At 42.9% G+C, this 27,034-nt stretch overlaps 4 protein-coding genes across 11 annotated transcripts; 2 read left to right on the top strand and 2 right to left on the bottom strand.

Moving 5' to 3' along the window:
- The first annotated feature begins 260 nt into the window (after positions 1-260).
- Positions 261-11,403, top strand: nelfa (negative elongation factor complex member A). 3 transcript variants are annotated; one of them, XM_077499487.1, is made up of 14 exons: positions 2,419-3,411; positions 3,527-3,622; positions 3,924-4,013; positions 4,740-4,949; positions 5,860-6,031; positions 6,108-6,269; positions 6,345-6,434; positions 6,986-7,113; positions 7,243-7,312; positions 7,418-7,506; positions 9,028-9,136; positions 9,211-9,542; positions 9,619-9,718; positions 10,940-11,403. In XM_077499487.1, exons 3-14 carry the CDS (start codon positions 3,999-4,001, stop codon positions 11,122-11,124), a joined length of 1,662 nt encoding a protein of 553 aa, XP_077355613.1. In that variant the 5' UTR covers positions 2,419-3,411; positions 3,527-3,622; positions 3,924-3,998; the 3' UTR covers positions 11,125-11,403. The 3 variants fall into 3 exon arrangements, with proteins under 3 accessions (XP_077355614.1, XP_077355613.1, XP_077355612.1); XM_077499488.1 differs by lacking the exons at positions 2,419-3,411; positions 3,527-3,622 and adding an exon at positions 261-283; XM_077499486.1 differs by having other exon boundaries at positions 2,419-3,622.
- nicol1 (NELL2 interacting cell ontogeny regulator 1) lies at positions 1,184-4,191 on the bottom strand. Its single transcript, XM_077499494.1, has 5 exons — positions 3,314-4,191; positions 2,926-2,981; positions 2,716-2,846; positions 2,311-2,399; positions 1,184-1,744 (listed from the first exon to the last, which is right to left on the bottom strand). Exons 3-5 carry the CDS (start codon positions 2,834-2,836, stop codon positions 1,676-1,678), a joined length of 279 nt encoding a protein of 92 aa, XP_077355620.1. The 5' UTR covers positions 2,837-2,846; positions 2,926-2,981; positions 3,314-4,191; the 3' UTR covers positions 1,184-1,675.
- A 3-nt stretch (positions 11,404-11,406) lies between the features above and the next one.
- On the bottom strand, positions 11,407-18,165 carry faah2b (fatty acid amide hydrolase 2b). The gene is made up of 11 exons (XM_077499489.1): positions 17,305-18,165; positions 17,145-17,227; positions 16,769-16,905; positions 16,289-16,498; positions 16,073-16,192; positions 15,047-15,182; positions 14,867-14,984; positions 14,395-14,514; positions 14,219-14,330; positions 13,955-14,143; positions 11,407-13,883 (listed from the first exon to the last, which is right to left on the bottom strand). Exons 1-11 carry the CDS (start codon positions 17,488-17,490, stop codon positions 13,696-13,698), a joined length of 1,599 nt encoding a protein of 532 aa, XP_077355615.1. The 5' UTR covers positions 17,491-18,165; the 3' UTR covers positions 11,407-13,695.
- Positions 18,166-19,687: 1,522 nt separating this feature from the next.
- Positions 19,688-26,673, top strand: tesk1b (testis associated actin remodelling kinase 1b). 6 transcript variants are annotated; one of them, XM_077500553.1, is made up of 11 exons: positions 20,203-20,323; positions 20,712-20,856; positions 21,019-21,310; positions 22,002-22,123; positions 22,928-22,976; positions 23,044-23,190; positions 23,276-23,358; positions 24,288-24,378; positions 24,491-24,574; positions 24,809-24,895; positions 24,966-26,673. In XM_077500553.1, the coding sequence occupies exons 3-11, from the start codon at positions 21,122-21,124 to the stop codon at positions 25,860-25,862; spliced, it is 1,749 nt and encodes a 582-aa protein (XP_077356679.1). In that variant the 5' UTR covers positions 20,203-20,323; positions 20,712-20,856; positions 21,019-21,121; the 3' UTR covers positions 25,863-26,673. The 6 variants fall into 6 exon arrangements, with proteins under 6 accessions (XP_077356677.1, XP_077356676.1, XP_077356681.1 ...); XM_077500551.1 differs by lacking the exons at positions 20,203-20,323; positions 20,712-20,856 and adding an exon at positions 19,688-19,796; XM_077500550.1 differs by lacking the exons at positions 20,203-20,323; positions 20,712-20,856 and adding an exon at positions 19,819-20,124.
- Positions 26,674-27,034: the final 361 nt, after the last annotated feature.

The following is a 27,034-nucleotide window of genomic DNA, read 5'->3' as shown; positions in this document are numbered from 1 at the left end:
CCTCCTAGTGGACAAAGCGCTCAGACTGGATTGGACTGGTCACACAAGTTAGCATGGCACTTCTAGACTCACAAATTAACAACCATGCACGCTTAATTTCACACAGACAATTTAGAGCCATCGATAAACTAACCTAGCTACAATTCGAACCCACTTTGGAAATGTAAGTCAGAAGTGTAAAGCCCAACCATTCCACACATGTTGTTCTAATAATCTTGAATGTGACCTTTGACTTTTTCTGCAGCCCCCCGTGTGACTCTGCAGACTCGCCCTTCTGACACTGGTATGTCATTTAAAGTTTGATGAGATATTAACAAACGAAATGAAGCTCCTCATTTCTCCTTCAGCATAGTTAATTGACACCAAGATGGCGCCAAAGTATTAATCAGTTCTGTCCTGTTTAACTTTTCAGTACAATTTATCTTTTATGTCAAATACATTTTAACTGACAGTTTTCCGCCCCCTATTCACTGTGTTAATATACAAAATGTGCATAATACAGTGGCTATATTAAATAGCTAAAAACGGCCAAATGTGTGGCTGGACAAGCACTTTTGTTATGCAATGGGTCAAATTGCCCCATGTGAAATGGTTCATTTCACATATTTGCAAAGAAATAGTAATTGGGTTAATTTGGACATATAAACAATTATTGGGATTTGTTTGTTTTTAATGATACGCCCCGGCCCGGGTCAAATTGACCCAAGGAACATTGTTGCTGTTCCTGGAAATCGAACGAAACTGGGGGAGGGTTAAGCCATTGCTGTGTTGACGTCGGACCTATCAGGTGGCTTTTGCAGTGTGCATCACATTCCCAGGCATATGTGACGCGATTGCTTTCACGCCACTGCAGGTGGAGCTTGCGTTTCTACTTGGTGGCTCTATTTATACAGTATTTCCCTTCAGAAGGCTTTGCAACCAGCAAGGAGGGAGAATTGGCGCATCGCTGCGACACAGCCGCCTCTCTGAATTGTCCACTGGCGCCTTTTAGTGGTGGACTTGAGGCATTGCAATTTGGGTAACCGAGCGAGTGTTCTTGTGCCTTGCGTCAACATTTTTTTTTTTTTTTTTTACAGTAACAAATATCTGAAAGAAAAACATTTTGAGGCGATAGAAATCACTAACTTAACGGCATAATTACGGCCCCGTAACCTATGCCAGCGCAAAAAAAATTACTAAATGAAAAAGTTAGTACGCACATTTTATTTGACCATCCCCAGCCATACACAGAAACCATCGCAAGAACAAACTATTCACGTTATTTGATTTGAACACTGACATATAATAACGGTGACAGTAACACATACTTGTCACATTTGTCTCCATTACAATCTCTTTAAATGAAAGTTACAGTACATTGTGGATAAATAGTTGTTACATATCAATATGTCACCTCAAAATCTATACATACACTCTACGTTTACAAAAAGGTGCTGCGAATTCATGCTACAGTGCTGTGCTAAGGAAAGCCCAACAAATATCAGTTAAGTCTCAAGTTTTCTTGTTCCAAACAACCAACCAAAAAACATGTCATTCAGTTCCGTGCTTTGTGTTTTAAATAACCATTTCCTGGTCTACGGACATGACAAGAGCTTATAATAAAGTGTCCGCTGCGTTGGGAGTCAACAATCGCTGTACATGAGTATTTTGGAAGAGCTGTCTGCATTCTGAGGATTCAGCGCAGCGAGCTGGGCATGCAGTCGCAAAGAGCCCTCCTCTCCGCCCTCAGCACCAGCGTCTCCGTCTGCGTCACAAAACACAGTAAGATAAATAATGGGAACATAGCTTTGTGAAATCTCATTGTTGCGATAGCATAAAAATCAAGATAACACTAGCTAGTGCTTAAATAACATCACATGTAATGTGATCAAAACAGTTACTGTATATAAAGTGTTGTAGGATTACACCTATGAATATATTTAAATTTGAATATTCTAGCAATTGTTTTTTTTTTTTAAATTAAACAATATCAATACAAAATGTGCATGTTAGGTGCAGGTACAATTTTTGTCCAGTTGGGGCCACCATCCGCATGTTCTACATTATAGCATCTGTGACTATGAATGTGTGTGGCTTTAAAGTTGAATCTACTTTTACCATTCTGTTTACATAAGTAGCCTATAATTGCTTTTATTTAAGTGCAGTTTCAGAATACATTTTACATCTCTGCCTCTGTAGTTCACCTTCAACCAAATGATACCTTTAAGAGCGTTTAAAAAAAAAAACGCCTACTGTACACTCGTGATACCTACAGAATACTGTATTCAAAAGCAATATTTTCATGAAATGAATGAAAATGGTCATCCAAACCCTGGCATCTAAGTTGAAAGCAGTCTTTTTTAGGTCCTGCAGGGCCCTCTGCATGAACTCAAATGCATGACAGTCGACGCATGGGCGACCTGGAAAAAGAGACAGCATTGCTTTATTATTACTATATTTAGCTCATCCTGAATATTCATAAGTGGACTTGCTGAACTACTGTGTTGGTATAGGTTAGCACAAGAAAACACTTAAAATATTTTGTTGTGAACGTACATTAGTGATGTAAAGTGCGACGCTTTCCCACTTACGCTACGTAAAAAAAAATAAAAATAAAAAATCGGGTTCGCCGACGTAGGGACGGAAATCCCGTCGTAAAGCGACAACTCCTCCCTCCCCCATCGGTTATATTAATATCGGAACTGGCTCGCCATTGTGACCCAAAAGATCACCTACTTTCCGCGGGGATGACGGTCCCGGTCTCCCGGTCCACATCCGCAGCACCACCACGGCACAGGACGAGCTGGGCCGCCAGCAGGAGGAGCATCGCTGCCTGCATCGTACCTCCGGATGCCATAATCAAATACCTAGGCGTGTGGATTTCTGTTATTATTTGCACGGATGCAACAATGCGTTGTATTAACAAGGCGGGGTCCGTTTACTTACCCCGAATCTGTCGACGCCGGTATGTTATTCGGAACACCAGGTCAGCGAGGAAATGCCTGTGGAGATGTTTTTAAATGTAGAGGTTGCGCATGCGCACGACTCACCATGTTCCTTGATGGTTAAAACCCTGACCTCACAATAAAAATTTGAGATTATGGAACTGTGAGTAGTACACACAGTCATCCAGAAAACGTTGTTAATAAGAATAAGAATAATAGTAAGTGGATTGTTTATACCAAAATAATAATAATAATGATGATAATGATAATAATAATAATAAAAGAACAAACAAAAAGGCTGGTATCTCAGTAATGATGTTGTTAGTCCATCCATCCATCCATCCACCCATCCATCCATCCATCCATTTTCTTGACCGCTTATTCCTCACAAGGGTCGCGGGGGGTAGTGGCGCCTATCTCAGCTGGCTCTGAGCAGTAGGCGGGGGACACCCTGGACTGGTTGCCAGCCAATCGCAGGATGTTGTTAGTAAGTTCTTTAAAATGATCCTTTTGCTAAACAAATGATGTAACAAGCTTTGTTAGCTTTGAAAAATCAGTTGAGTAAAGGATTAAAGAACTAATCATCCACATAAATACTGCAGCTGACCTAGCACAAACAGAAATCATTTGGAATAGACAGCGGTGTAGGTCTGCTGAAATGATGCATGCCAAGGTGAAGAGGCTCGGTCATGCCACTGGTATGTGATGACTATTATTATTATTATTGTTGTTATTATTGAATCTTAGGTACTTATATACACATAGACTATGATGTTAGACAGTAGTAGTAATTGTTGTATGCTGAGTATTGGATAATGTTATATAGTTGAAGATTATATAATATGCTGTCTAGCATTGTGTATGTTAGAATAGCTGACTTTCATTTCATGAAATAATGTGGTTTTGTTGAACATTTTGGTGTTTAAATACAGCCCCCTATTGGAACGGCAAGTTCAATTCCTTTGTTTTTGTTGTACATTGAAGGCATTTGGGTTTCAGATCAAAAGGAGTGCCGTGCAGGCCCGGAAAAGCAAGTATGCAAGAATCTGGTGAAGTCAATGGGACACAGGCTTGATGCTGTTATTGCAAGTAAGGTTTATGCCAACAAATATGAAATGTTACTTAATTGTCTGGTGCAAGTCTTTTGCTCACTTGAAAAGTGGGTAGGTTTAAACAAAAAGTGATCTTTCCTGAGTTATCTAGATAAAAATAGCGTGAAATAAACCTGGAATTTCAACTTTTATGTCGTTCATTTTTCGATCTGAATTCTAAACTTGACCATTTCCCCCCCCCCCCCCCCCCCTCAAATATAGGGAGTTTACTGAGATGTAGATAATATTTGCAAAAAGCACCCACTTGTTTTTTTGTTTTTTTTAAACGTGAACTTTTTTTTTTAAATATGTGGAAGTCAATTTCTGGTCTTTTGAAAACCTGATTTGTTTGTTTAACAAATTACCATAGACGCTGTCTTAATGTTAAAGATGCTTAAACAGTAATTATTTATGTTACTGGCATGTTAAATAAAGTTTGAAAGTTGAAAAAAAAAAAGTAGTTGCGCATGCGCACGACTGGCCATTTAAAAAAAAATAAAACTGCACCTTAGATTATCTTTTATTTATTTGGGATTTTGGGGGTGAGTATGTAATTAATTAAATAAAGTGACGTTTCCTGATACCTTGTGGCATAATAATACGAAATAGTGCAAAAATACTTTGTGTTGTTCAATGGCCTCAACAAGACGTGGGCGGGGTCCTGACTGTCGTTTTTTTAGTAGTCCATTAAAATGCCCGAACTCAAAACACTTCTTTTTCCAAGATGGCGTCGATGAAGGACAGCGACACTGGCCTGTGGCTTCACAACAAACTGGGCTGCACGGACGAACTGTGGACGCCGCCGAGCATCGCCTCGCTCCTCACCGTGTCCGTGATCGACAACATACGCCTGTGCTTCTCGAGCTTGTCGCCGCCCGTCAAGCTCAAGTTGCTCCTCGGGATGCTGCATCTCCCCCGGCGGACTGTGGACGAGGTAGGCAGGCGCCCTCCAACACCTTGTGTCGTTTGCCTTCCCTTATGCTCAACCAGGTGGTCTTAAAATAAGAACAAAATGCTTTACTTTTACTCACTTCTTTCCAACGCATCGTTATATCGCGGCACTACAAAAACACTAGTCAGCTACATTAGCATTAGCACGATAGCTTCCGACACAAACGATGACGAGATATCAACGAAAGGAATTAAGATGAAAACACGCCATATTTCCCCCCATCACTGAACTATTCCTTCCCGTAACCTTAACTTCGACACGGCCTAAACTACCGGTTTGTTGGCACTCATCACCGAACGTCTGCGGTTCTCGCAAAGACATTGTGACTGACTGGGAAATAGAACAGAGGGGGCGGTACCGTCCTCACAATCTTGTTTCCCAATCTGTGTTGAGCCTACGCACCCATTTTTATATTAGTAAAATGTCACGTCACTACCAAATGTAGTAAAAAGTGTATTGTCGGAAATACAGTCGTGGGGTGTACTGTATTTTTTTTCTTTACGCTTTTTGCTTTCCCTCCTTATTTTGAAAAACAGTTGTACTTTCTACTCATTTTTGAAAATAGGCTTGTCACCTTTTTACGTTTTAAGACTAGGAACGTGACATGTATGGCCTACAATTACAGTCCGGTTGGAATGGACACTTCACCTGAGTACAACGCACAAGGAACATTGATAATTGGATGGTTTGTGATGAGAATCAAATTGGCTTTTCGTTGAATATTTTTTGTGTGATATCGACTTTAGAAAATCTACTCCAAAAATACCTCCAAATTAGAGTAAAGAACACCTAATACGAGCTGTCAATTATTGTTGTGCACTGACCTGTTACCTTGTTAATTGATGAACATTATGTCTGAAAAGTTAATGCTAAAAGTTTTTCTCTTTACCAGATGAAAGAGGCCCTTTCAGAGATAATCCAGCTGGCCACGGTGGACTCTGAGCCGTGGGTGCTTATGGTCGCAGACATCCTCAAGTCCTTCCCAGAGACGGGCTCTCTCAATCTGGACTTGGAGGAGCAGAATCCAAACGTGCAGGACATCCTCGGCGAGCTTAGGGAGAAAGGTAAGCAGTTTGAATTGGACTTTTTGGTGTGTAAGGTCATTTTATGGTTGAATCTGAATTTGGCACGCCCGCGTAGTGGCAGAGTGTGAGGCGTCCGCCATGCTTCCTTTGGAGTGCCAGTACCTGAACAAGAGCGCGTTGACCACACTGGTGGGACCCCTCACGCCTCCTGTGAAACATTTCCAGCTGAAGAGGAAGCCTAAGAGTGCCACCCTCAGAGCTGAGCTGTTGCAGAAATGTAACACCTTTTCCTTTTCATTTTGACAAATCGTTGTGGTGCGCTTTGCTAAAACGTACCGGTTTTGTATTCTAGCCACAGAGACTGCACAGCAGTTGAAGAAGACTGCCGGAGTGCCTTTTCACGCCAAAGGGAGAGGTTTAGTCAAAAAGATTGATACGACCAGTGAGTACCATGCTGAACGACACCGCTCATAAAGTTACTTTGGATGATTCGGATCAAACACTTGGGAAATTGGATGCTCAGCTCCTTGTTAGTAGTGGTGCAACGGATCAGAATTGATCCGTGGTTGGTTCGGATCGCTTACGATCTGCGGATTGGTTGGCAGGGGGGAAAAACAAAATTGCGCATTCACAGTGGACACCATTTAGACTAGTGATAGGCCGATACCGATTATTAGTCGTCAAGGAGGCCAATAACCGATATTTCAAGCCGATATTCATTTGCAGTAAAAGAGAAAATAATGGTGTTAGAAAAAACTTTAAATTTTAAACATATAAACAATAGACAGCTTTGTTTAATTAACTTTTTTAACATAAATTGTATGGAACTTCTACGGTCATCAGCATGTGTTACGCTAAATTGTACCTTAAATTTCACTTTGAGGTCTTTTCACTATTATTATTTAAAAAAAAAACACAAAAAAAAACAAACGGAATGGCCATAACTTGGGCACATGGTTGATACATTCATTTAACAATGTTTATTGTTTTAAGCCCCTCTCAAGGGGATTCCCAAGGCTCCGTTTCGCAGCCCCACAGCTCCAAGCATGTTCAGCCCCCCCAGCAACCGGACTCCCATTGCCCCAGTGCGCACGCCCCTGCGCAAGGAGCGCGGGGTCAAGGTACGTCTCGAGTGTTGGCGCAACACACAAACACGTGTTTCGATCAATTCAAGTTTATATGTCAAGACGAGTTCTGGAGTGCAAAGCGTCATCTTGAGTGACAAATCATTGTTTTCCATCTTCTGGCAGCTGTTGGATATCAAAGAGTTGAACATGGTCGGAGCCGGAAGAGAGGCAAAACGGCGTCGAAAAACTTTGGGTAACTACGTTTTCACCAGCACCCTACAGTCCGACCATGCGACTTGACTGTAAAGTAAATATCATGAAACTTGAATTTATGGTGGGCACGTATTTGTTTTTGTAGACACAGAAGCGGACGAAAAAGCAGCCAAAGAAGAAGCGGTGGTGGAGAACACCACACCGGATTATGCCGCAGGCCTCGTCTCTGCACAGGTGCGTCAATATAGATGTACAGTGTTCCCTCGTTTATCGCGGGTGTTACGGTCCAAAATCGACCCGTGATAATGGAAATCTGCGTTAATTAAAAAATAAAAATCTGTTAATTGTATATGTTTTTCATTTATTATGTTTTTTTGGTTTTGGAATGATTTTTACTTTATTATTAATATTATGTTCTTTTTTTCATTTACATTATTTTTTCCACTAAAGTATGTTTTGTTTTGTTTTTTATTTATTATAGTATATAGCACAGTATATATATTTTTTTCATTTGTTTTTTTGTTTTGGTATGATTTTTACTTTATTATAAATGCTTTTTCTTTCATAATATGTTTTTTCATTTGCATTAATTTTTCCATTAAAGATATGCTGTTTTTTTTTTTATTTGTTACAGTATACAGCACAGGATATATTATTTTCATTTTTTATATGTTTTTTCATTTTGGTGTGATTTAGTGTCTTATGAATGCTTTTTTATCACAGTAGTTTGTGTCATGGTTGAAGCAGTTGCGGTTTTGTGTTTCGCCAGTAGGAGGAGCTGTTGTTTCAGTAATTGTAATTGTAAGGTTACTATGGTGCGCAAACTATGGTGTTTATGTGTATTGTTTTTATTTTCCTATTATATTTGTGTAATTAGTGGGACTTTGTAGTTAATAATAATTAGTTTGCAAGTAAATTGAGCTAAAGGATGAAATTAGGATCGGATAAAATTTGTTTAACTTTTTTGAGCACAATTAGGTCACTTCCTGTTTTCGCTAGCGTAGCAAGGCAGTGATCAGATGCAGCTCGGGGCAGCTCGACCTCACGCTTAAGTGAAGCTAATTAAGTCTCACAAGTACCCCTGTGTGTTCGCTAGCAGGCCAAAGTGGTACGTATGTTTTGTTTGGTCTTTGTTTTTCTATAATTTGTAAAGCTAAGTTTATTTCATTGTACGCCATTTGTCTCACCAGTTGTACGGTGTGCCTGTGGTCAGTGCAAAGAACTCTTGTCTCTGATTTGTGAACAAACCGGCATAATTTATTTATTTTTTAATTTACAGTCATTAATTTACTTGTTATACTGCACAGTAAATATTTTCTATCTCTGTAATGCAATGTCGTGCAGCGACGGGACAGACACCGTTGAAAAGGTCTTGTCAAGACAAGCCCGAGGATTCCCGCATTTCCCCAGTCGGCCGTGCAAAGACAAAAAATAAATAAACCAACCAAAGAAAAGAAAAAAAAAGCACGCTGTAAAAACGGGGGAACACTGTACTGTTGTTTGTCATTTCAGAGCTGACTTTTACACATATTTATATTTATAATTGGAGAGGAATGGAGATTTGCTGAACCGCTGGAAAAAAACATTTGTTTTGGCGACACACTCGACTTTGTTGCTTAATGTGTTCTAAATTTTAACATAACTTACCAAAGCCTGGGAGTTCAGTTGATCTAAATAAATTTTTTGCAGTATGTCCTTGAAGGCAACTAATGTCAATTTGCAGATTGCCCGGTTGAAGATTGTTTTCTGTTGCAGAAACTTGGCGCGCTGAACGAGAACCCGCTGCCGTCAACCAGCTACCTACCGGCCACGCCCAGCATGGTTCCTTCCTCCTCCTACATTCCCAGCTCCGAGGCGCAGCCAGGTCAGGGATCCTCCTCGATTGTCAAAATGGGGAACTTTCAGTCGTTAGTACACTTCATCTTATCTCCCTTCCAGCAAACGCAGGCGGGTCCGGCTGGGACGCGCTGCAATCGGCTCGCCAACCGGAAGAGTCAGCGACGGCGGGCGCGGGCGCCCCCGCCGCCACACTCCCGGGTCAGTACAAGCAGAGGACGCCCATGTACAACGCCAGCTCAGCGGCCAACCCGGCCACCCCCTCGTCCCCCAGCACGCCGGTCTCCACCCCCGCCAGCAACGGGCCGCCGGCGGCCGCCACTGCCGGCCAGCCCGAGACGCCCGCTCAGCCCCCCAGCACGCCCCAGACCCCTACACCCACACCAACCCCCACACCGCCACAACCTCAGCCCAAAAAGAATCTCTCGCTCACGGTACAGTGCCACTTTGGTGCCCGGTATGTCGAACCAAATGCAAGCTTGAATCGTCTTTATTTTGCGCACGCCTCAGAGGGACCAAATGTATGCAGCTCAGGAGATGTTCAAGACGGCCAACAAGGTCACCAGACCGGAGAAGGCCCTCATCTTGGGATTCATGGCAGGATCCAGAGGTACGTTACCTCCTTCGAGTAAACAATTTTACCGGAACACATAAAATTGGTCCAGATGTGTACGTCAATGACAGTGAGTGAGCTAGTTCCACCACCAAAGTGGTTTCAGAATAAGAGCATAATACAGGAAGTTAGGGCATTTAGTTGAAATTTTATTATTTCAATTATTACACTCCACAATTATAAAATCAGCATAATCATCAGAAAAAAATAATAATTTTGGAGTTGTATAAATGTATACATTTGCACCTTTTTTAAAAAAAAAATATTTTAAAATAACTAATAAATACTGTTTCATCCAAAAACTTTTTTTTATTATTTATTTTATTTGTTCATTTATTTCAGGCAATAATCAACATTAACAATATCAATTTTTTTTAGACAAATTTTTCTAAACCTTGCCTGAAAAGGAGTGGGAGGAAGAAAAACTTACTTGCATAATTGTTTCAAATAATTTTATTTGTATTAACATTTTATTAGTTTTTTTTTTTTTTTACATTTAAACATTTTTTTGTACCACAACAACAACAAAAATGATTGTGCTATTGCTATGACAGTGCACATGCGGCACTCCAACTTCCAAGTTTTTGCCAACATAAATAACTGTATATTATAAATTCGGTTCGGCCCAAAGTAAAGTTACCAAATGATAGTTTTTTTTGTTTGTTTTTTTAATTGGTCTTAATATTTTTTTAAATGTGTAAACATTTTCTTGTTTTGATTTATACATTTTCACCTTTCTTTTTTTTATTTAAATCTTTAAAATAACTAATACACGTTTCATCTAAGAGGAACTTACATAATTATGGCGTTTTCAAAGATTTTTATTTGTATTGATATTTTTATTTTATTATTATTTTTTTGTACCAAAAAATAAATGATCGTACTACCGCACAGTGCACTCCAACTTCAATTTTTTTGCAAACATAAATATTATAAAAAATATATTATAAATATATAGTATTATAAATTGTTTGGTCCAAAAGGAACTTGCATAATTATAGTGTTTCTGTCTTTAATTGGTTTTAATATTTTTAAATACTTAACCATGTTCTTGTTTTGTACCAAAAATAATCATTTGAATAATCGTGATTATTATTTTTCCCATAATGGAGCAGCCCTACAGGAAGTGATATGCTAACTGTGAGGCTGTTGCTAACGAGTCTTTCGCACCCAAGTAAAGAACCACCGCTTTAGTCATGAACTGTATTTGTCTTGCAGAGAACCCTTGCCCGGAGCAGGGTGACATCATCCAGATCAAGCTGAGCGAGCACACGGAGGTGTTGCCCAAAGCGGACGGCACGGGCAGCACCACCATGCTGGTGGACACCGTCTTCGAAATGAACTACTCCACGGGTCAGTGGACCCGGCTGAAAAAGTACAAGCCCATCACCAACACCTCCTGAGAGGCGCAACAGGTGGACTCCACTCGCTCACGACCACATTCGCTCACATTCACAAGTTGGCATTCGGGCCGAAACTCCAACCGGGGTGGGGGAGGGGCGTGCCGGCAACAGGAGAGAAGGTTCTTCCTCCTGCACGCACGCAGGTTCAATCTTCATTTATTTCCCATTTCATTTAGTTGTGGCGTCTGTGTGAATGTTTCGCAACACATGGAGCGGTTAATGACAGCGCCCTTTTTGTTTTTTTGAACAAAATAAAATAAAATGACAGCAGACTGTTAACGCTTCGGTTCACAAGATCTTTTTATTTGTGTGATTTGCAGCACAACAAGCACTACAGTTGATATTAAAATGGATTCGTAAGACAGTCGAACTAAACAACTGTGCCACAGCACATTGAAATTTCACTTAATTGGTCCAAACAATCACACAAATGTATCTTTGTTTATCCATTACATGTTACTAACAACATGTAAGCACCTATTCATACAACAGAATATGTCATGGCGCACACAAAGAAACGGTGAATACATTGAGACGAGCTCATTTCAGTATACAGGGAGTCCTTGAGTCGTGTTTCGACTTTACGGCGCCCGTGCCTCGTCCGTAGCAGCTTAACCACGCCATTTTAGTTATTTCAAGTGCCTAAAGCAACGGGCGACCATCGACCACGTCGGCGCCTCACATTTCCCTGTTGAAGTTTCCATTAGCTCCGCCTTGCCGTCCGTCAGCAATGAATGTCCATGCGGAAACACAAAATATTGGTTCCTGCATCTTCCGGGTGGCGCAAATATGTGTTTTCAAATGACCGTACAAAGTATTTTGATGTAAATAGACTTTAACAGTGAAATCCGACTTCAGTTGAAATTAGGGTTACATCGCCAGCGTAGGAACGGAACTCGAGGACTCCCTGTCAATATTTTGTGTGCCATTTTTTGTTTGTTGGGGTGCCACAGCTCTAAAATTTAGCAAACAAGATCTGGGTGATAAAGTAGATGTTACATCAAGTCACCACCTGTTTGTTTTGGGAAATAATCTATGAGGAACATTCAGTGTCGTTCAATTGCAGTGCTTCTGCCAATCGGCTCAAATGTCTGTTAATGTTACAAATCATAGAAAACAGCACAAGTATTGTTTTGATTAGTGAAAAATTTAATTTGGCCCCCTTCATGGTTACAAAAAACCCCGAAACAATTTGTAAATATTGTAATCAAAAAAATCATTAGTAGCCTTCTACCAGAAATATTCACTGTGTCAATTCATTGTCACCTCCATCAATCATAAAAACATCTGAACATTTATAAAAAATTAGAAAAAGAAAAAGTTGAGAAAAAAAAAAAACGAGGTTGGAGTTAATCCCTCCCTTTTTAGACCATTATGAGAAAAATTTTAGACCAATTTCACGTCATAGCAAGCTGATTTTCACATCTGACTTGAGGGCCTTCATGCCCCCAACTTTATATACATTTTTGCATACTTTGCAACGAGCCGAGTACCTACAAAAATGTACTTTCAAGCCATTTCTTGTTAAACTGACATTTACTTATTTTACAGAAACGCGTTGTCCACACACCCGTGTGTAAACTTGGTGGAAACAAAAACTTGAAAAGGGTACGGTACGCGGTAGTGGGCACACTAAGCCACCTAATTATAATGCTACATTCACACTAGTGAATACTTTCCTCACTAGTGTTTCACTGCCGGAGTGTACATGGGCACTTCATTTGTGCACACCGGAGAGAAGAGCTTTGCTTTACTTTAATTATCGCAGCCACTTCCACTACATCAAAACACCTCAGGGAAAAAAAAAAAAAAAAAAGTTTCAACATTGCAATCAAGTGGCCAACACTGTGCTATAATGCTATAGCTAATGCAGGGTATATTGCTAGCGTTGGGCCGATCAGAATTTGGTCAATTTGGCCTTTTTTTTTTTTTTTCCCCCCTTAAAAAATCAATACTATTAATCGTCCCCACGTGTGTATTTTTTATTTGTATTTATTTATTTTACAAATGATTCAATCTCATGTTGAAAATCGCTTGCTTTCTTTGGTGATGCAATGTCAGATTGAACAAAAATTCAATTTTTGAGGATGACAAAAACCACCAAAAAAAGCTGTAATAAGAGAAAAAAATAATAATGTAATGATTCCTAATAAGAGATAAAGTAATTCATAATTAGTAAAACGTAACCCACATAATGAGGTACTTCATAGACAGCCGAAGAAGAGCACCGCTAAGGGATTAGCGTCGTGTGCAAACTTTGAATCAAAGCCGTTAATAAAATGAATAAAGACAAATACAAGACTAATTATTAAGAATACTGCCAGATCATCATCGCTACAGGCACAGACAGCCAACCTGCCGCCCAATTTCAAACTATTTGTGGCGATCGAAGGCTTTTATCTACCGTGATCCGAACGCAACAAGCTAGATGCTTTGCTAACCGCTATGAACTAAGAATTTAAGACTGGGGCAAATTATATTTTAGACCTGGGATGAAAATATGGGTGTTTGTTAAGACATTTAAAGCCTAAAGTTTCTGAATTTGAGTCTTTTTAAGACTTTTTGTTTTTGTTAGACCTTGCGGGAACCCTGATTAGGCTCCCTCCAGCCTCCGAAAGCCTTCTCCAGGTAGAGCGCCACGGCCAGGGGCAGCCGATCCTGCAGTTTCCCGCTCACCACTTGCACGCCCATGGGGAGACCCTCCTTGTTCAGCCCCAAAGGACACTGGGTTACCGGCAGGCCCAAAATATTGATGATACCTAGGGAGAAAAAAAAAATGCGGACAGAATGACTCGACGTGTTGGGATGGCCTTCCGCGCGGTTTGCGTACCCGTGTAGGCGAAGTCAAAGGGTCGAAAAAGCGCGTGGTGATGTTTCGGGGCCACCCTGGGATGCGAAGGGTAAAGGAGCACGCCGTCGCTCCCCAGCAACTCGTCCATATCCTTCTGCAGCTTCTCCTTCATCTCCAAAAGGAAGGCGGAAGGTGTGGTCGTTGATGTCTTCTCAAACAAGGCCAGACCTACGCACGTCACATGAAAAGGTTGAGTTTTCATAACAGCAAGCTTCCACTGCGCTAAAACATATCAGCACTCACTAATGGCAGCGACGGTATGGTCCGATTTTCCGACAACGCTTTTCAGCGCCTCCCACACCGGCCACATGGGCCGGCCGGGCTCTCCCAACTGCTCGGCGAACGGAACCGGAGGCTGCGGGAGAACACACGAGTCATTTGGCCGCCAAGCGGCGAACGCCGCGCAGTCTTCTTCAAACCTTGCCCTCTTTGTCCGGAAGAGACATTAAAGCGTCCCAGATGCGGAAGCCGTAGCGTAGCTCGGGGAAGCGCGCTTCTTGGACCGACACGCCGAGATCCGCTTCCAGACGCTCCACCACCTGAGATGGAATTTTTTTTATATTTATTTATTTATTTATTTATTTAGTGGATATTTTCTAGATATAGACCAATATGTTTTCAGGGCCGATAACAATTATTAGCAGTCAAGTAAGCAGATAACCGATATTTGAAGGCGATATTAAATTTCAGAGAAAAAAAAGGGGGGGGGGGGGGGGGGGGGGGTTGTTTATAATACGTTTACAATACGCTTTGTTGTTGTTTAACATTTCTTTGTTTTAATATTGATATACATTATATTGGCGCCGATAATCAGCCAGGACGATTATCGGTCGATCCCTAGTTTTAATTTTTATTCATCATTTTCATAACTGGGTCACTAACATGACTCACCTGCTTCTGTATTCGTCTGAGTTCGTCACTAACGGGGGACGTCAGAGGAGAGCCGCCGTCATCGAGGACGGTAAAGAACCGGAGTTTTTTCAGCTCCACCTTCTCGTTCAGGGACAACCTGTGCAAAAACAAAATAGTCACCTACTGGGCCCATCCCGACTAAAAACTTTGCTCGCTCACATATCTGCATTTGGTCCTGCCATGATTCTCAACATGGGCAGGAGGTCTTCGGCGTAGCGGCACATGGGCCCCGCACTGACGTACTCTTCGTGTCTGCCACTGTACGGCGGGTACTGGTTCTCGTTGGACACCACGCCTGCAAGGGTTCAAAAACTGCAAGTGAGGGTTTGCGAGACGGATGCTAGTATCATGAGCCCATGTTACATATTGTTGCTATTTTATTTTATTATTTCTTTGAAGATTTTTGGGATGTCTGCATTCTATGACGGTGTATTCGGGCCGTGTATAATTATTATTTTTTAAAGTAGGCTGGGGCAATATTCCGAGGAAGAAAAAAAAAAACTCACAAATTTGCCATTTTGTAAAGTACAAGAAATACATGTGGCGTACTACTTGAATGCCTTTTCATTTTCATGAAAAATGATTAGATTATAGCTATGCTACGTGTATTCCTTGTGAGTTTTTATTCTCACAAATTTGCCACTTTCGAAAGTTATTTTCTCGGAATATTGCCCCTGCCCTCTAAAAAAATATATATATATTTATACGTGGCCCTAATACGCCGTCGTAGCATTTACTTTTATCCCAAAAACCTAAAAATAAGAAAATGGGCATAACTGTTTCTCACATGTCTCCGGTTCGAGTCCAGGCTCGGACCTTCCTGGGTGGAGTTTGCATGTTCTCCCCGTGCCCGCGTGGGTCTTCTCCGGGTACTCCGGTCTCCCCCCACATTCCAAAGACATGCATGGCAGGTTAATTGGGCGCTCCGAATTGTCCCTAGGTGTGCTTGTGAGTGTGGATGGTTGTTCGTCTCTGTGTGCCCTGCGATTGGTTGGCAACCAGTCCAGGGTGTCCCCCGCCTACTGCCCAGAGCCAGCTGAGATAGGCGCCAGCAGCCCCCGCGACCCTTGTGAGGAATAAGCGGTCAAGAAAATGGATGGATGGATGTTTCTCACATAGCTGCGACAATATGCTAAACAAGACAAATTGATGTAAACGCCAGAGAATGTCACTCGATCCTTTTACCAGGTGTGGTTTTATGGCCAAATACTCCATTGAAGAAGCACGGCAAGCGGATGCTGCCACCAATGTCCGAGCCCAGGCCAATAACCGCGCCAGCCGCGCCCAGCAAGCTGCCTTCGCCACCTGACAGGAGGCAATATCAGCTTGCCATTAGTTAAAAATAGCCAGCCAGTAAGTATGTCCACCAAAATCATCTATTTGTTGAAGTGTATGACTAACCCGAGCTCCCTCCCGGCATCCTCTCCAAGTCGTACGGGTTGCTGGTGACGCCGTACAGGTGGTTGTGCGACTCGGCCCACATGCAGCCCTGGCTGGTGTTGGTGACGCCCAGCGGGATGGCGCCCGCCCTCTTGAGATGGGCCACGGGCGGCGCGTCGGCCACCGCCAGCACTCCTCGCCTGCACACGATGCCGGTGGTGTGCGGCATGCCTTGAAGACAAGGGGATTATCAAAAATTAATTATTAATGACAGCAAACGTGAATGTGTAACTTTCAAGTTACTAAATGAGATTCAAAGCTAAATAAACAGTAAAGTATTACTTTTCCTGTGAACGTTGTACTTTGTCCTGTCTGTTGATCTCACTAATTTCAAGCTAGCACACAGCCCAATTGTGGAAAATATTTATTTTCTGATATTTTTTTTTGTCCCAATTTAAATAGGAAACCAGAGCCTCTCTCTCAGGCATCAAAATACGTTACCTTGGAGACCGAAGGACTCTTTGACAGAGAGAGGCACGCCGAGAAAAGGCAGCCGATCCTTCAGCACCTCTTCACCTCCCGGTTCCTCATCAATCAGCTTGTCCACCTGCGCTGCTTCCTGGAGTGCGGCAGAGAACCTGGATGGTAGTAAAAAAAAAAAAAAAAAAATACTCATATGCAAGTCATGGTACCTTGAGTTATGAGTACGGCCTGTTAATAATTTATTCATTTTACTATATATATATATATATATATTTTAAGTTATGTTTATACTTTGCGTTGCGAGAAAAAAAATGGCGGATGATTAGACCCCCCTCAGTACTCCTCTGAGTTATGGGTTGTTGCTCCTTGGAGGAGGTAATAAAAAGAACCGTGCCTGTCTTTGACTAGTGCGTTCAGCAAGGGGTTGACTTGCTGGATCCGATCAATGTAAGCCTGCACCACCTCCACACTGGACACCTGCACACATACGGATTTACGGGAAATGTTGTTACCCAGCACCAGGACGCGAGCTGCCCACTCAGGCCGACGTTCACCTCTCGTCGTCGGATCCTCCCGGCGAGTTGCGTCGCTGACACGGCTAGCAGCGGGTTGCTGATCGGCGGGACATTCCTCTTATTCTCAATGGGCCGAGAAAAGACGAAGCGATACAAGAGGAAGCAGACGGCCAAGAAGGCGTCGAAGACCCACTTCTGGAGCCGTTCGGTGCCAGTCAGAGCCATGTTGATGTGGACTCACTGGACTGGAGTCAAGTTAGACCGGCTGAACGCGATAGAATGCTGCACGTTTGGAATTAAGTTAGCGGGCCAATCAGCATTGAGCGTTGCGATGACTTGCGACGTGATTTTGCATCGGTGGGTGGGGGCACGCAACCGGAAGTAGCGCAATAAACGTAATAGTCAATGTTTAAGCTTGTGTTGGCTTATATCGCTAACTTGCCAAGTTAACATGGACAAATATTTAACCACCGAAGATGAAGCTCACAGGGATGAAAACACTGAAGATTAATTTGAGATTTGAGCAAGAGAATTTCCCTTCCGTACAAGGCAGAACAATTTTATTCCACTAGATGGCAGCAAGAACATAAAAGAATGTGTCGTGGCTCAAAAATGGTTTGAAAACACAACTTGTGACCAAATACTTTAATATAGGTCCTTGGCCCCAAGGTGGTGGAAAACAACAAATGAAACTTCAACCCAGGTCAACACTTTACCAACGTAAGTCACCAAAGCAAAATTTTTGCTCCAACGAAGCTCCACTAACGCTACTATGCCACAACAGGGCGCCAAAGTAGTTAAGTGATGTGTTTAAAAAAAAAAAAAAAAAGTACACATTTAAATGCACATTTTACAGCTTTACATACACATGACGTGCCACATATTAAATAAAAAGTACGGTTTTCACACCCACTCACGCATTTGATGATAGTTGTCTATTGATGGAAAAATGACACCTCACTGATCAATTTATGGATATAGATTGGAACTCACTGTACCATATGGCATTTTTTTCCTCTTTTTTTTATTTTTTTTTATTTTTTTTATTTTATTTTATTTATTTATTTTAAAAAGCTACTATGCAATCTTGTGATTTACTGTAGCACGACCCAAACATACCGGAGAGGCGTGGGGTGTGTTCATGGAACTGATCCGTACTTGTAAGATGAAACCTGAACTGAACCTGGTTTAGAAGACTAGCGACAAACATTTGCTTTTAGCCTGGGAACTAATTGGATGCATTTTATTTAGTCACCCAGGGGAAAATGCCATCGGATTCCTGACATTGAAATTGGGCCTTACTCAATTTTTCTGATCCGATATCTGGCTGATACGTGAATCCCCTGGGTGGGTTTGGGCCATGTGGAAACACTTTCATTACTTAGGCTTCTTGATGGTCAACATGGGAGAAAGGTAACCTGCTTTCACTCTTAATGCGGCTTTTTCAATTACATTCAAACAAGATGGAATGGGCCTCCTGTGGCACAGCTAGTGCACATCAGAAAAGCTATAAGCAATCCCTAATCATGGACACTTATGATAATAAACTCCAGGCAAATCCAACTTTCCATTCGATGAATAAGTAATCGGCCACCGTAAATAATAAATGCTGTGTAATATTTTCTAAAACAATGCTGTGACACGAGTTTAATTTTTCCACCTCCTACAGAGCCTCAATGGACTGATGAATAATGCAGTTCTCCAAGCTGAATATGTGAAATTTCCGCATTTTTAAATAAATTATATATTTATTTTTAAAATACATTTTAAAATTCAATAGTTATTTACCCCCCCCCCCCCCAAAAAAAAAATATCGTTCTTGTTTTTAAACTGCATTGTTTATTTTAATCAACACATTTGTTGATAAATGATATTAAAAAACGCTCATGCAATTTGTTTATTTACTAATGATTTTTACTGTATTTTTAAGAAAATAACGCAATAAGTAAAATATTACTATTGTTATTGATTTCATTATTATTAAATTATTAATGAACGAATTATTTAATAAAATAAATAAAACGTGTGGTCACATCATACGTACTAATACTGAACTTAGAAATATAGACACCATTTAAAAAAAGGTTATAGTTTGCGTCTTTCTGACGTCATAAGCCCCACCCCTACCCGGAAAATGCACCCAAACAAACAGACGAACGCTTTCACGATACTTTAAGAAAACTTACTAACCAATTATTTAATAACATACATGAATAAAAAAATACCTTAAAATCAATAACTAATTTTAGAAAAAAATACGCTTTTTTTTAACGTGCTCTCTTAAGGCGTCATTAAGGAGCGTCAGTCATTCCAAACCAATCCATAATGATGGCTTTTGCTGTGTTTGTTCTGTTAAAGGCATATTCAATGTCCTGAAACAATCTTTAAAAAAAAAAAAAAAAAAGAACGATTCCGTTTCTGAGCTACCCCGTATGTGATCACGTGAGCAGCAGCAGCTCTCCTACCCGGAAGTGGCACCAACGCAGACAGACGAAGCGCCTTCACATGCAAACTCAAGCGCCGTGGCTGAGGTAATGACATTTGTTTTTACCGCATTTCCGACGGACGTGTTTAAACTTAAAAGCACGCGCGCACACAGATAACGTTAAAAAATGGGGGTGGGGGTGTCACGTGAGCAGCAGCCCCACCCCCCTCCGTAAAAGCCGGCGCTCCCCTCCTCGTGTGCAAACGACGCCACACCGAGTGGGGCCGAGCGACCTGCGGGGGGCCTTCGCATGGAAGACAGCGAGGAACGGGGGGCGGGGACGCTGCGTTGAGGATCCATCCGGGCGAGGACGTCGTTCTTGGATTTTAGTGATTTTTTTTTTTCCCTCCCTCCCTCGCTCTTTTTTTTTGCGGGTGAGTGACGTCCGTTACATGCACGCGTCGCCTCTCTGACTTCAGGCCGTTTCCGTTTGCGTCGCCATATACGTTGAGAGGCAACCGGGCTTCACAATTGACGAGCCGGGTGGAAAAAGGGGGGCTTCCAATCATAAATCCCCCACGTCCCCGGTTTTGCTCTGCTGGGAACCTGAATTGGATCAATTTGAAAGCGTGTGTATGTGTTAGCGCAAAATGCGGCCGCTAACAATCTGCTGAGTGCAGATAACGCCGACAACGGCCGCTGTTTTTTTTCTTTTCTTTTTACATCTGTGTGCATTTTATGCCTGCGAAACCAAATGGAGGGCATATCACAATAATTTATATTACTAATATTTATAGTGTTGTTTGCAATTTCCTTGACCAACTATTTCAGATTAAAAACTATAATAAACATGCGACGCTTACGTACATTGTTACGTTTTTTTAACTGACAATAAGTTAATTTATACAGTATTTTCATTTATGATTCAATGAACCAATTTTTGGAGGGGTGCTAAATTAATGCAACAACTGTGCAAATCTACCTTTGCATAATATGTTTTTAATGTATAGTTGTACTCAAGGCTTGACTGGTAAACTCTTGGCAACTTTGGTGAAAATATGAGAGATTCAATGGAGAACTCAAGTGAGTCGAGGAGCTTCATTCAGATGAAAGTCGTGCTTTTGCACTCATATTTTGGCTTCTTGGTGCCAAGGAGCTAAGATGAAGTGAGTTAAGGAATTTTATTTTGAAAGTATTGCCATGTTGAAGTTAATTGATGAGTTTGTGCCTACAAAAACTAGGAGGAGGGAAAACTTTTGCTCACTTGACCTGATGCTTCATGCCATTCTTGCTTAGTCATTAAATTGCCTGACTTTGATGTCTCGCAGCCCTCAACTGGACTGGACCGCAACCGTGGAGGGGGGCTGACATGGCGCGCGTTCACCCTACCCCGGCCAAACTGTGACTCCGCACTCCCGCTTCTGTCTCGAGATGGAGAGGGTGGAGCCGGATCGCGACCCGGAGAGCGAGGCGGAGCTGCCCATGCACAGCGTGCACGGCTCCAACCGGACTCGGCCCTCCTCCTACCGGGCCCTGCGCAGCGCCGTCTCTAGCCTGGCGCGCTTGGACGACTTCAGCTGCGAGAAGATCGGCGCCGGGTTCTTTTCTGAGGTGTTCAAGGTAAGTTCCTCCTGTGGTATCCATGGCAATCATCCAATCGCCGTTCAGAACCACAATTAAAGGGCGCAAAGTCAGCTCGGATAGGCTGCAAGTCACCTAATGAAGTACAAGCCCCATAGAAAATGGATGGCTGAGTTCGTATGCAATTATCCTATAAAGGATGTCCCATTAGACAGACCCAATTACAGAGGCCCACTCCCTCAAGCGTTGCCCGTTTTTGAATAGCAAAATGAGCAGGCAAATGTCAGTGCGTTCACTGGCTGATGCGATTTACCAAGCGGCGGAGCGAGCGCAGTGGGTCTATTTTATATGATATATATTTGCGTGTTGTGCTTTTGGGAAGGACTTTGAGCTTCCCTTCTATCGTGTTGACACGGATGAGCACCAACATGTAGGCTTGATCTCAGGGAAGGCCGCTCCCTCGCCTGAAGGTAAACAAATGTTTTAGCGACTGTACCTGGATGGGAGTGCTCACTCTGGCCACCCCCCCCTAAAAAGAAAGCTCTATTTGGACGAGGGATGCACCAAAGCCACTGCTGTTAATGCTGCACGTCTGTACTTAAAGAAATATGTACAAATTGAACATTAAGGGTTCCAGGATTGACCCCTGGGGAACCCCACAAGTTGTCAGTTGTGTATGCATGTGTTTGTGGAAAAAAAATAAAAATCCCTGTCCCCCTGTGCCGTCCAGGTGCAGCATCGTGTGTCGGGCCAGGTGATGGCGCTCAAGATGAACATCCTAGCCAGTAACCGGGCCAACATGCTCAGGGAGGTTCAGCTGATGAACAGGCTGTCTCACCCGAACATCCTCAGGTAACCCCCCAACGACTAATCTTTTTATTTATTTATTTTAATCAGCACGTGCATAATTATGGGGGACCAAAACTGACAAAATTCGAAATAAATAAATGACAAAATAAATGACTAAAAGTGAAAATAAAAATCAATATAAAAAAAATCTAATTTGAAAATTATATCTAAAAAAAAATAAATATAAATGGAAATAAATCCGTTTTTATTTTCACTTTTAGTCATTTTATTTATTTATTTATTTATTTAGTTATTTATCTATTTATTTAGTCATTTATCTATTTTGTCATGTATTTATTTATGTAGTCTTTTATTTATATATTTATTTAGTCATTTATTTATTTATTTATTTTGATTTTGGGCCGTACTGCCTTGTTCGCCGAGCTGCTCACTCGACCAATGACAAGCAGTTTGCAACGGCTGAGTTCGACCCAAGACATGCTTAGGACCGCCCCCTTGTTTGAATAACATTTCCACTTGGTAGTACGGCCCAAAACCGCCAAAATTCAAAATAAATAAATGACTAAATAAATAGATAAATAAATGACTAAATAAATAAATGACTAAAAGTGAAAATAAAAACAGATTTATTTTTATTTCTATTTATTTTTTTAGATATAATTTTTTAATTATATTTCTATTTATTTTTTTAGATATAATTTTCGAATGATATTTTGTTTATTGATTTTTATTTTCACATTTAATCATTTATTTATTTATTTAGTCATGTATTTATTTTTTTTCGAATTTTGGCACTTTTGTCCTCCATACATAACGAGTGTCCGCGTGTTCCCACCCCCCCCCCAGGTTCATCGGCGTGTGCGTCCACGAGGGGCAACTTCACGCGCTGACCGAGGTATGACGCGGCCGGTTCGATAATCGTCACGGTTTTGGTTCTCATTCCGCGTTTGCGCTTGACCCAGTACATCAACGGCGGCAACTTAGAGCAGCTGTTGGACAGCGACGTGTTCCTGTCGTGGAGCGCGCGGCTCGCCCTGGCGCTGGACATCGCCCGCGGCCTGCGCTACTTGCACGCCAAGGGCATCTTTCATCGCGACCTCACCTCCAAGGTGACGCATGTGACTGACATGTCCGTGTTTTTCAAAGCAAGCAGTTGTAATTGTTGTTATTGATTTATTTTTTACATAAATGCAGAATTGCTTGGTGCGCTGGGAAGGTGGCGTATGCTCCGCCGTGGTGGGAGATTTCGGATTGGCGGAGAAAATACCCGATTACAGGTATGTGTCCTTTAACGTAGCACTGGCCCAACCCTCCCGCTCAATAAAAGCGCATTCCTTCACTCCTTTCTTATCTTGACTCTGTGCCGTATCTCAGCTGCTCGTTGTCCAAAGCAGGTGAGGCCGGCCGGGTCGCAGTGCCTCGCAAATGGTGTAAATCAGGAAGTGGACGGCCAGTGTGTAAACGGCCGCCTTCTGTCTTTCTTTATTGCACGCTGGCATTTACATGGCATATTTTATTGACACTATAAATGGTTGTGCGCGGGTGCACTGGGATGGAATCAACTGTGAAGTCATTTGAAGTCTGTTTTGTTTGGGGGTATTTTTCCCACTCAACCTAAAAAAATACAAAGAAATACTCATTAGAGAAAAAAATCAATATAAAACTTAATTTTTCACACTTTTGTGTCAATGTACAATACATATTTCCACTTTTACATTCCCTCATTAGCTTTTTATTTGACGCAGGAGAAAGGCTGTTGTCAACCTGGCTCGCATATTTGTGTGGGAGGGGACATGGAAGGCATGGGGGGGAGGTCACTCCAAATAAGGTCAAACTATTCCAGTCTGCCTCTTCTGACTCCTTAATGTTCGAGTTGACATTTTTATTTTTTGCGTCCACTCTCCTTCCGTATCATAGCTCAAATTAACTTTCAGAAATAGCACAGAAAGGAAGTGGAATCGCGCGTCGGACTTAATTTTTACCACATTTTTTTTCATGTTTGTGCCTGTTTCCAAAATGGATGTAAGTCAGAAAAAAGTGAGGTGAAGGCACGTGTTTGTCCCCACATGCTCTCGAGCGAGTTCCTTCCCTTTTTTTTGGCTCGCAGTTGCGCAATATTTTGGCCAAGTAACCGAAAAAAACGTTTGTTATTTCCAGTTTGATCTACGACTTCTGTATTTCTTTATTTCCGTTGTTTCCGGCGCAGTGGAGAAGCAGACCAGGAACCTTTGGCGGTGGTGGGCTCCCCCTACTGGATGGCTCCGGAGGTGCTCCGCGGCGAGCTGTACAATGAGAAGGTTGGTTGGGAAATGTCACGTAAACAAATATTCATATTTTATATTTATAAATGTAAATATTGGTTGGTTGCTTTAAAAAAAAAAAAAAAAAGTGTTTTGTGGCTCTCTGTAGGTGGACGTGTTTGCATACGGTATAATTCTGTGTGAAGTCATTGCCAGGATACAGGCAGACCCTGATGTCCTACCACGCACTGAGGTATAGTTATCGCAAGGTTCACTGGTCACAAATTTACTTTGCTGGGGGGAACACAAAAAAAAAGAAGCTTTTTCTGGAATGATCTGCAAGTTGGCATACAAAGCCTTGCCTAATAGGAAAGTAGTAATTGGTGTCAATGAAGGATGTTAGTTTGACATGTGAGGGAGGAGGTAAGTTTAGCATTTGGTTGTTAGCATAAATTATGGACCCTGTACTTGTGTTTTCTTTCTGCAGGACTTTGGTCTGCACGTGGAGGCCTTCACGCAGATGGTCGGCGACTGCCCCGCCCACTTCCTGAATCTGGCCATCGTCTGCTGTAATGTACGAAAAACGAGACGCCGGCCGGCCGCCCCCAGCCCAACACGCTCTGACTCTCGTTGTTTTTGTCCAGATGAGCCCCGAGCTGCGTCCGTCGTTCTCCCGGCTCGCCGCCGACCTGGAGCGGGCGGACGAGCCACCGGCCGCCGAGCACGCCACCGGTCCGCCGCCGGTCGCCCGCCTGTCCCGCAGCAAGTCGGACCTGCTGGGCCCTTCCGCCGAGCCGGCGCCGCCCACGCGGGTCAACCCCTTCTCGCGGCGCGACGACCTCAAAGGCGGCAAGATCAAGCTGTACGACACCCCCAGCAAGTCGGTCATCTCCCTCACCTTCGCCCTGCCGCCGCCGCCGTCCGACTCCCAGCGGGGCGAGCTGGCGGCCGGGCGCCACCGGCGCTGCCAGTCGCTGCCGTGCACGCCGCTCCCCTACCTGTCGCCCCACCTGTGTGACTGCGACTTGCACGACGGCGGCGACTCGGGGCTCCCGCCGTCTCTCGAACCCTTCTCCTTGGATCAAGAGAAGGGCGAGATGGTGCCGATGGACTGCGCCAGCTCGCCGGACACGCTAGACGGCTCGTCTTCGTCGTCGTACACCAAACTGTCCTCCCCTCCGACGTGCACCTCCAGCCCCTCCCAGACCTTCACCAACGGGTGGTCACAACTGGACAACAACAAAGTGGTTCTGAGCGAACCTTTAGTGTGGGGCCCCGCCCCCGCCGGGGTCAACAACAACGGCTGCCGCTCGCCCCCCAGCGAGCCCGACGCCCAGTCCCTGGACCAAGACGAGGCAGTCTCGTGTCCGGCGTGCTGCCTGGCGGGCCTCCGCTTCCCTTCGGTGTGTCTGGACGCGCCGCACCGGAACGCCTACAAGAACCTCAACAGGGACCAGGCCGCCTCCCATGGGCTGCTGTGTCCCAAGAGCCTTCCGCCCTCGCCCACGCCGGCCTCCGCCGCCGAACTGGAGCCCAAATAAATGTCGCCCGGGTAAAAATCCACCTTGGGAATTTGCACAGATTATAACGCAGCAATATATAGTGGAAGGTTGCAAAGGGGTAGAGAAATTCCATCCAATTTCAAAGGCTTATTTAATGGAAAAGTACCATGATGACCTTTTCTATTAAGAGCCATTTATTTTTTCCTTTATTCCCATTAATGTCCAAGAAAAACTTTAAACTGTGAACCGTGCAAGTTAGAATCCACCCAAAAAATGTATGCCACCCTGGCAAAAGGTGTACAATTGCCCACAGATGCCACAAGGTGATGGCAAAGCTACTACTTTTGTCTAAATGAAACTCCAATTCCGTTGACACCCAATTGGTGTCCCCTGGGCTTGGGTTTTGATTGCCTGGCACCCTCTGCTGGGTTGAGGGTGACCCTCCACCACCACCACCTATTTCTCCTCCGATCCCACACCCCAAGGTGTTCCACAAGCATCCAGTCCAGCATGAAAAGTCGTCGCGACGCATAACCACCGATTTCAACGAGGAATGTTAAGCTTAGTATTATTGTTGCAACAATCCTGTTTTGGGGATGTTTGGTGCTGTTAAGTCTTAAGTGTGTGAGTGTGCGTGCGTGCGTGTGTGTGTGTGTGTGTCCGTGCGTGTGTGGCCCTTCAGTCTACGTTGGCACTTGAGTTTGCCACTTGAAGCACTTCAACTGAATTTCTGCTGTTATTGAAACTTTCAAGGGAATGAATGGTCCGAGACCTGCTTACAAGCTGTTCGTATTATTTAATATTGAATACAAAAAAAGTTGAATTAAATAAAAAGTATATTTAAAATGCAGAGTTTTGTGTTTGTAGCTTTGTCATGTTTAGTGCTTTGGAAATGTTCACGGGTTAATGTAGCAGAGGATTTATTAAAAACAAACATTTATATATATACACATTACTGTCTGTAACTGACTTTAATACTGCTATAATAGCAAGATGTACTCAAAAGTGTTGTAAAATTATTGACTCTTATGCTGCATTCGAGGATGGTCGGAAGTCGGACTTTTCCGAGTTCAAACCAGGAAGTGTGTACGGGAACGCCCTCTTGAACTAGGAAATTCCACTCGCGAGGTCGGAAGAAAAAAAGGACCCCGACTTCACCGGTGGACTACAATGTGACGTCACTCTGAATGGCAAAACACAAATTTCTCTCC

Source organism: Festucalex cinctus, chromosome 16 (genome assembly GCF_051991245.1).
Source record: "Festucalex cinctus isolate MCC-2025b chromosome 16, RoL_Fcin_1.0, whole genome shotgun sequence".
NCBI classification, from domain to species: domain Eukaryota; kingdom Metazoa; phylum Chordata; class Actinopteri; order Syngnathiformes; family Syngnathidae; genus Festucalex; species Festucalex cinctus.
Note: the sequence above shows the minus strand (reverse complement) of the source record. Positions and strands in the feature narration are given on the sequence as shown.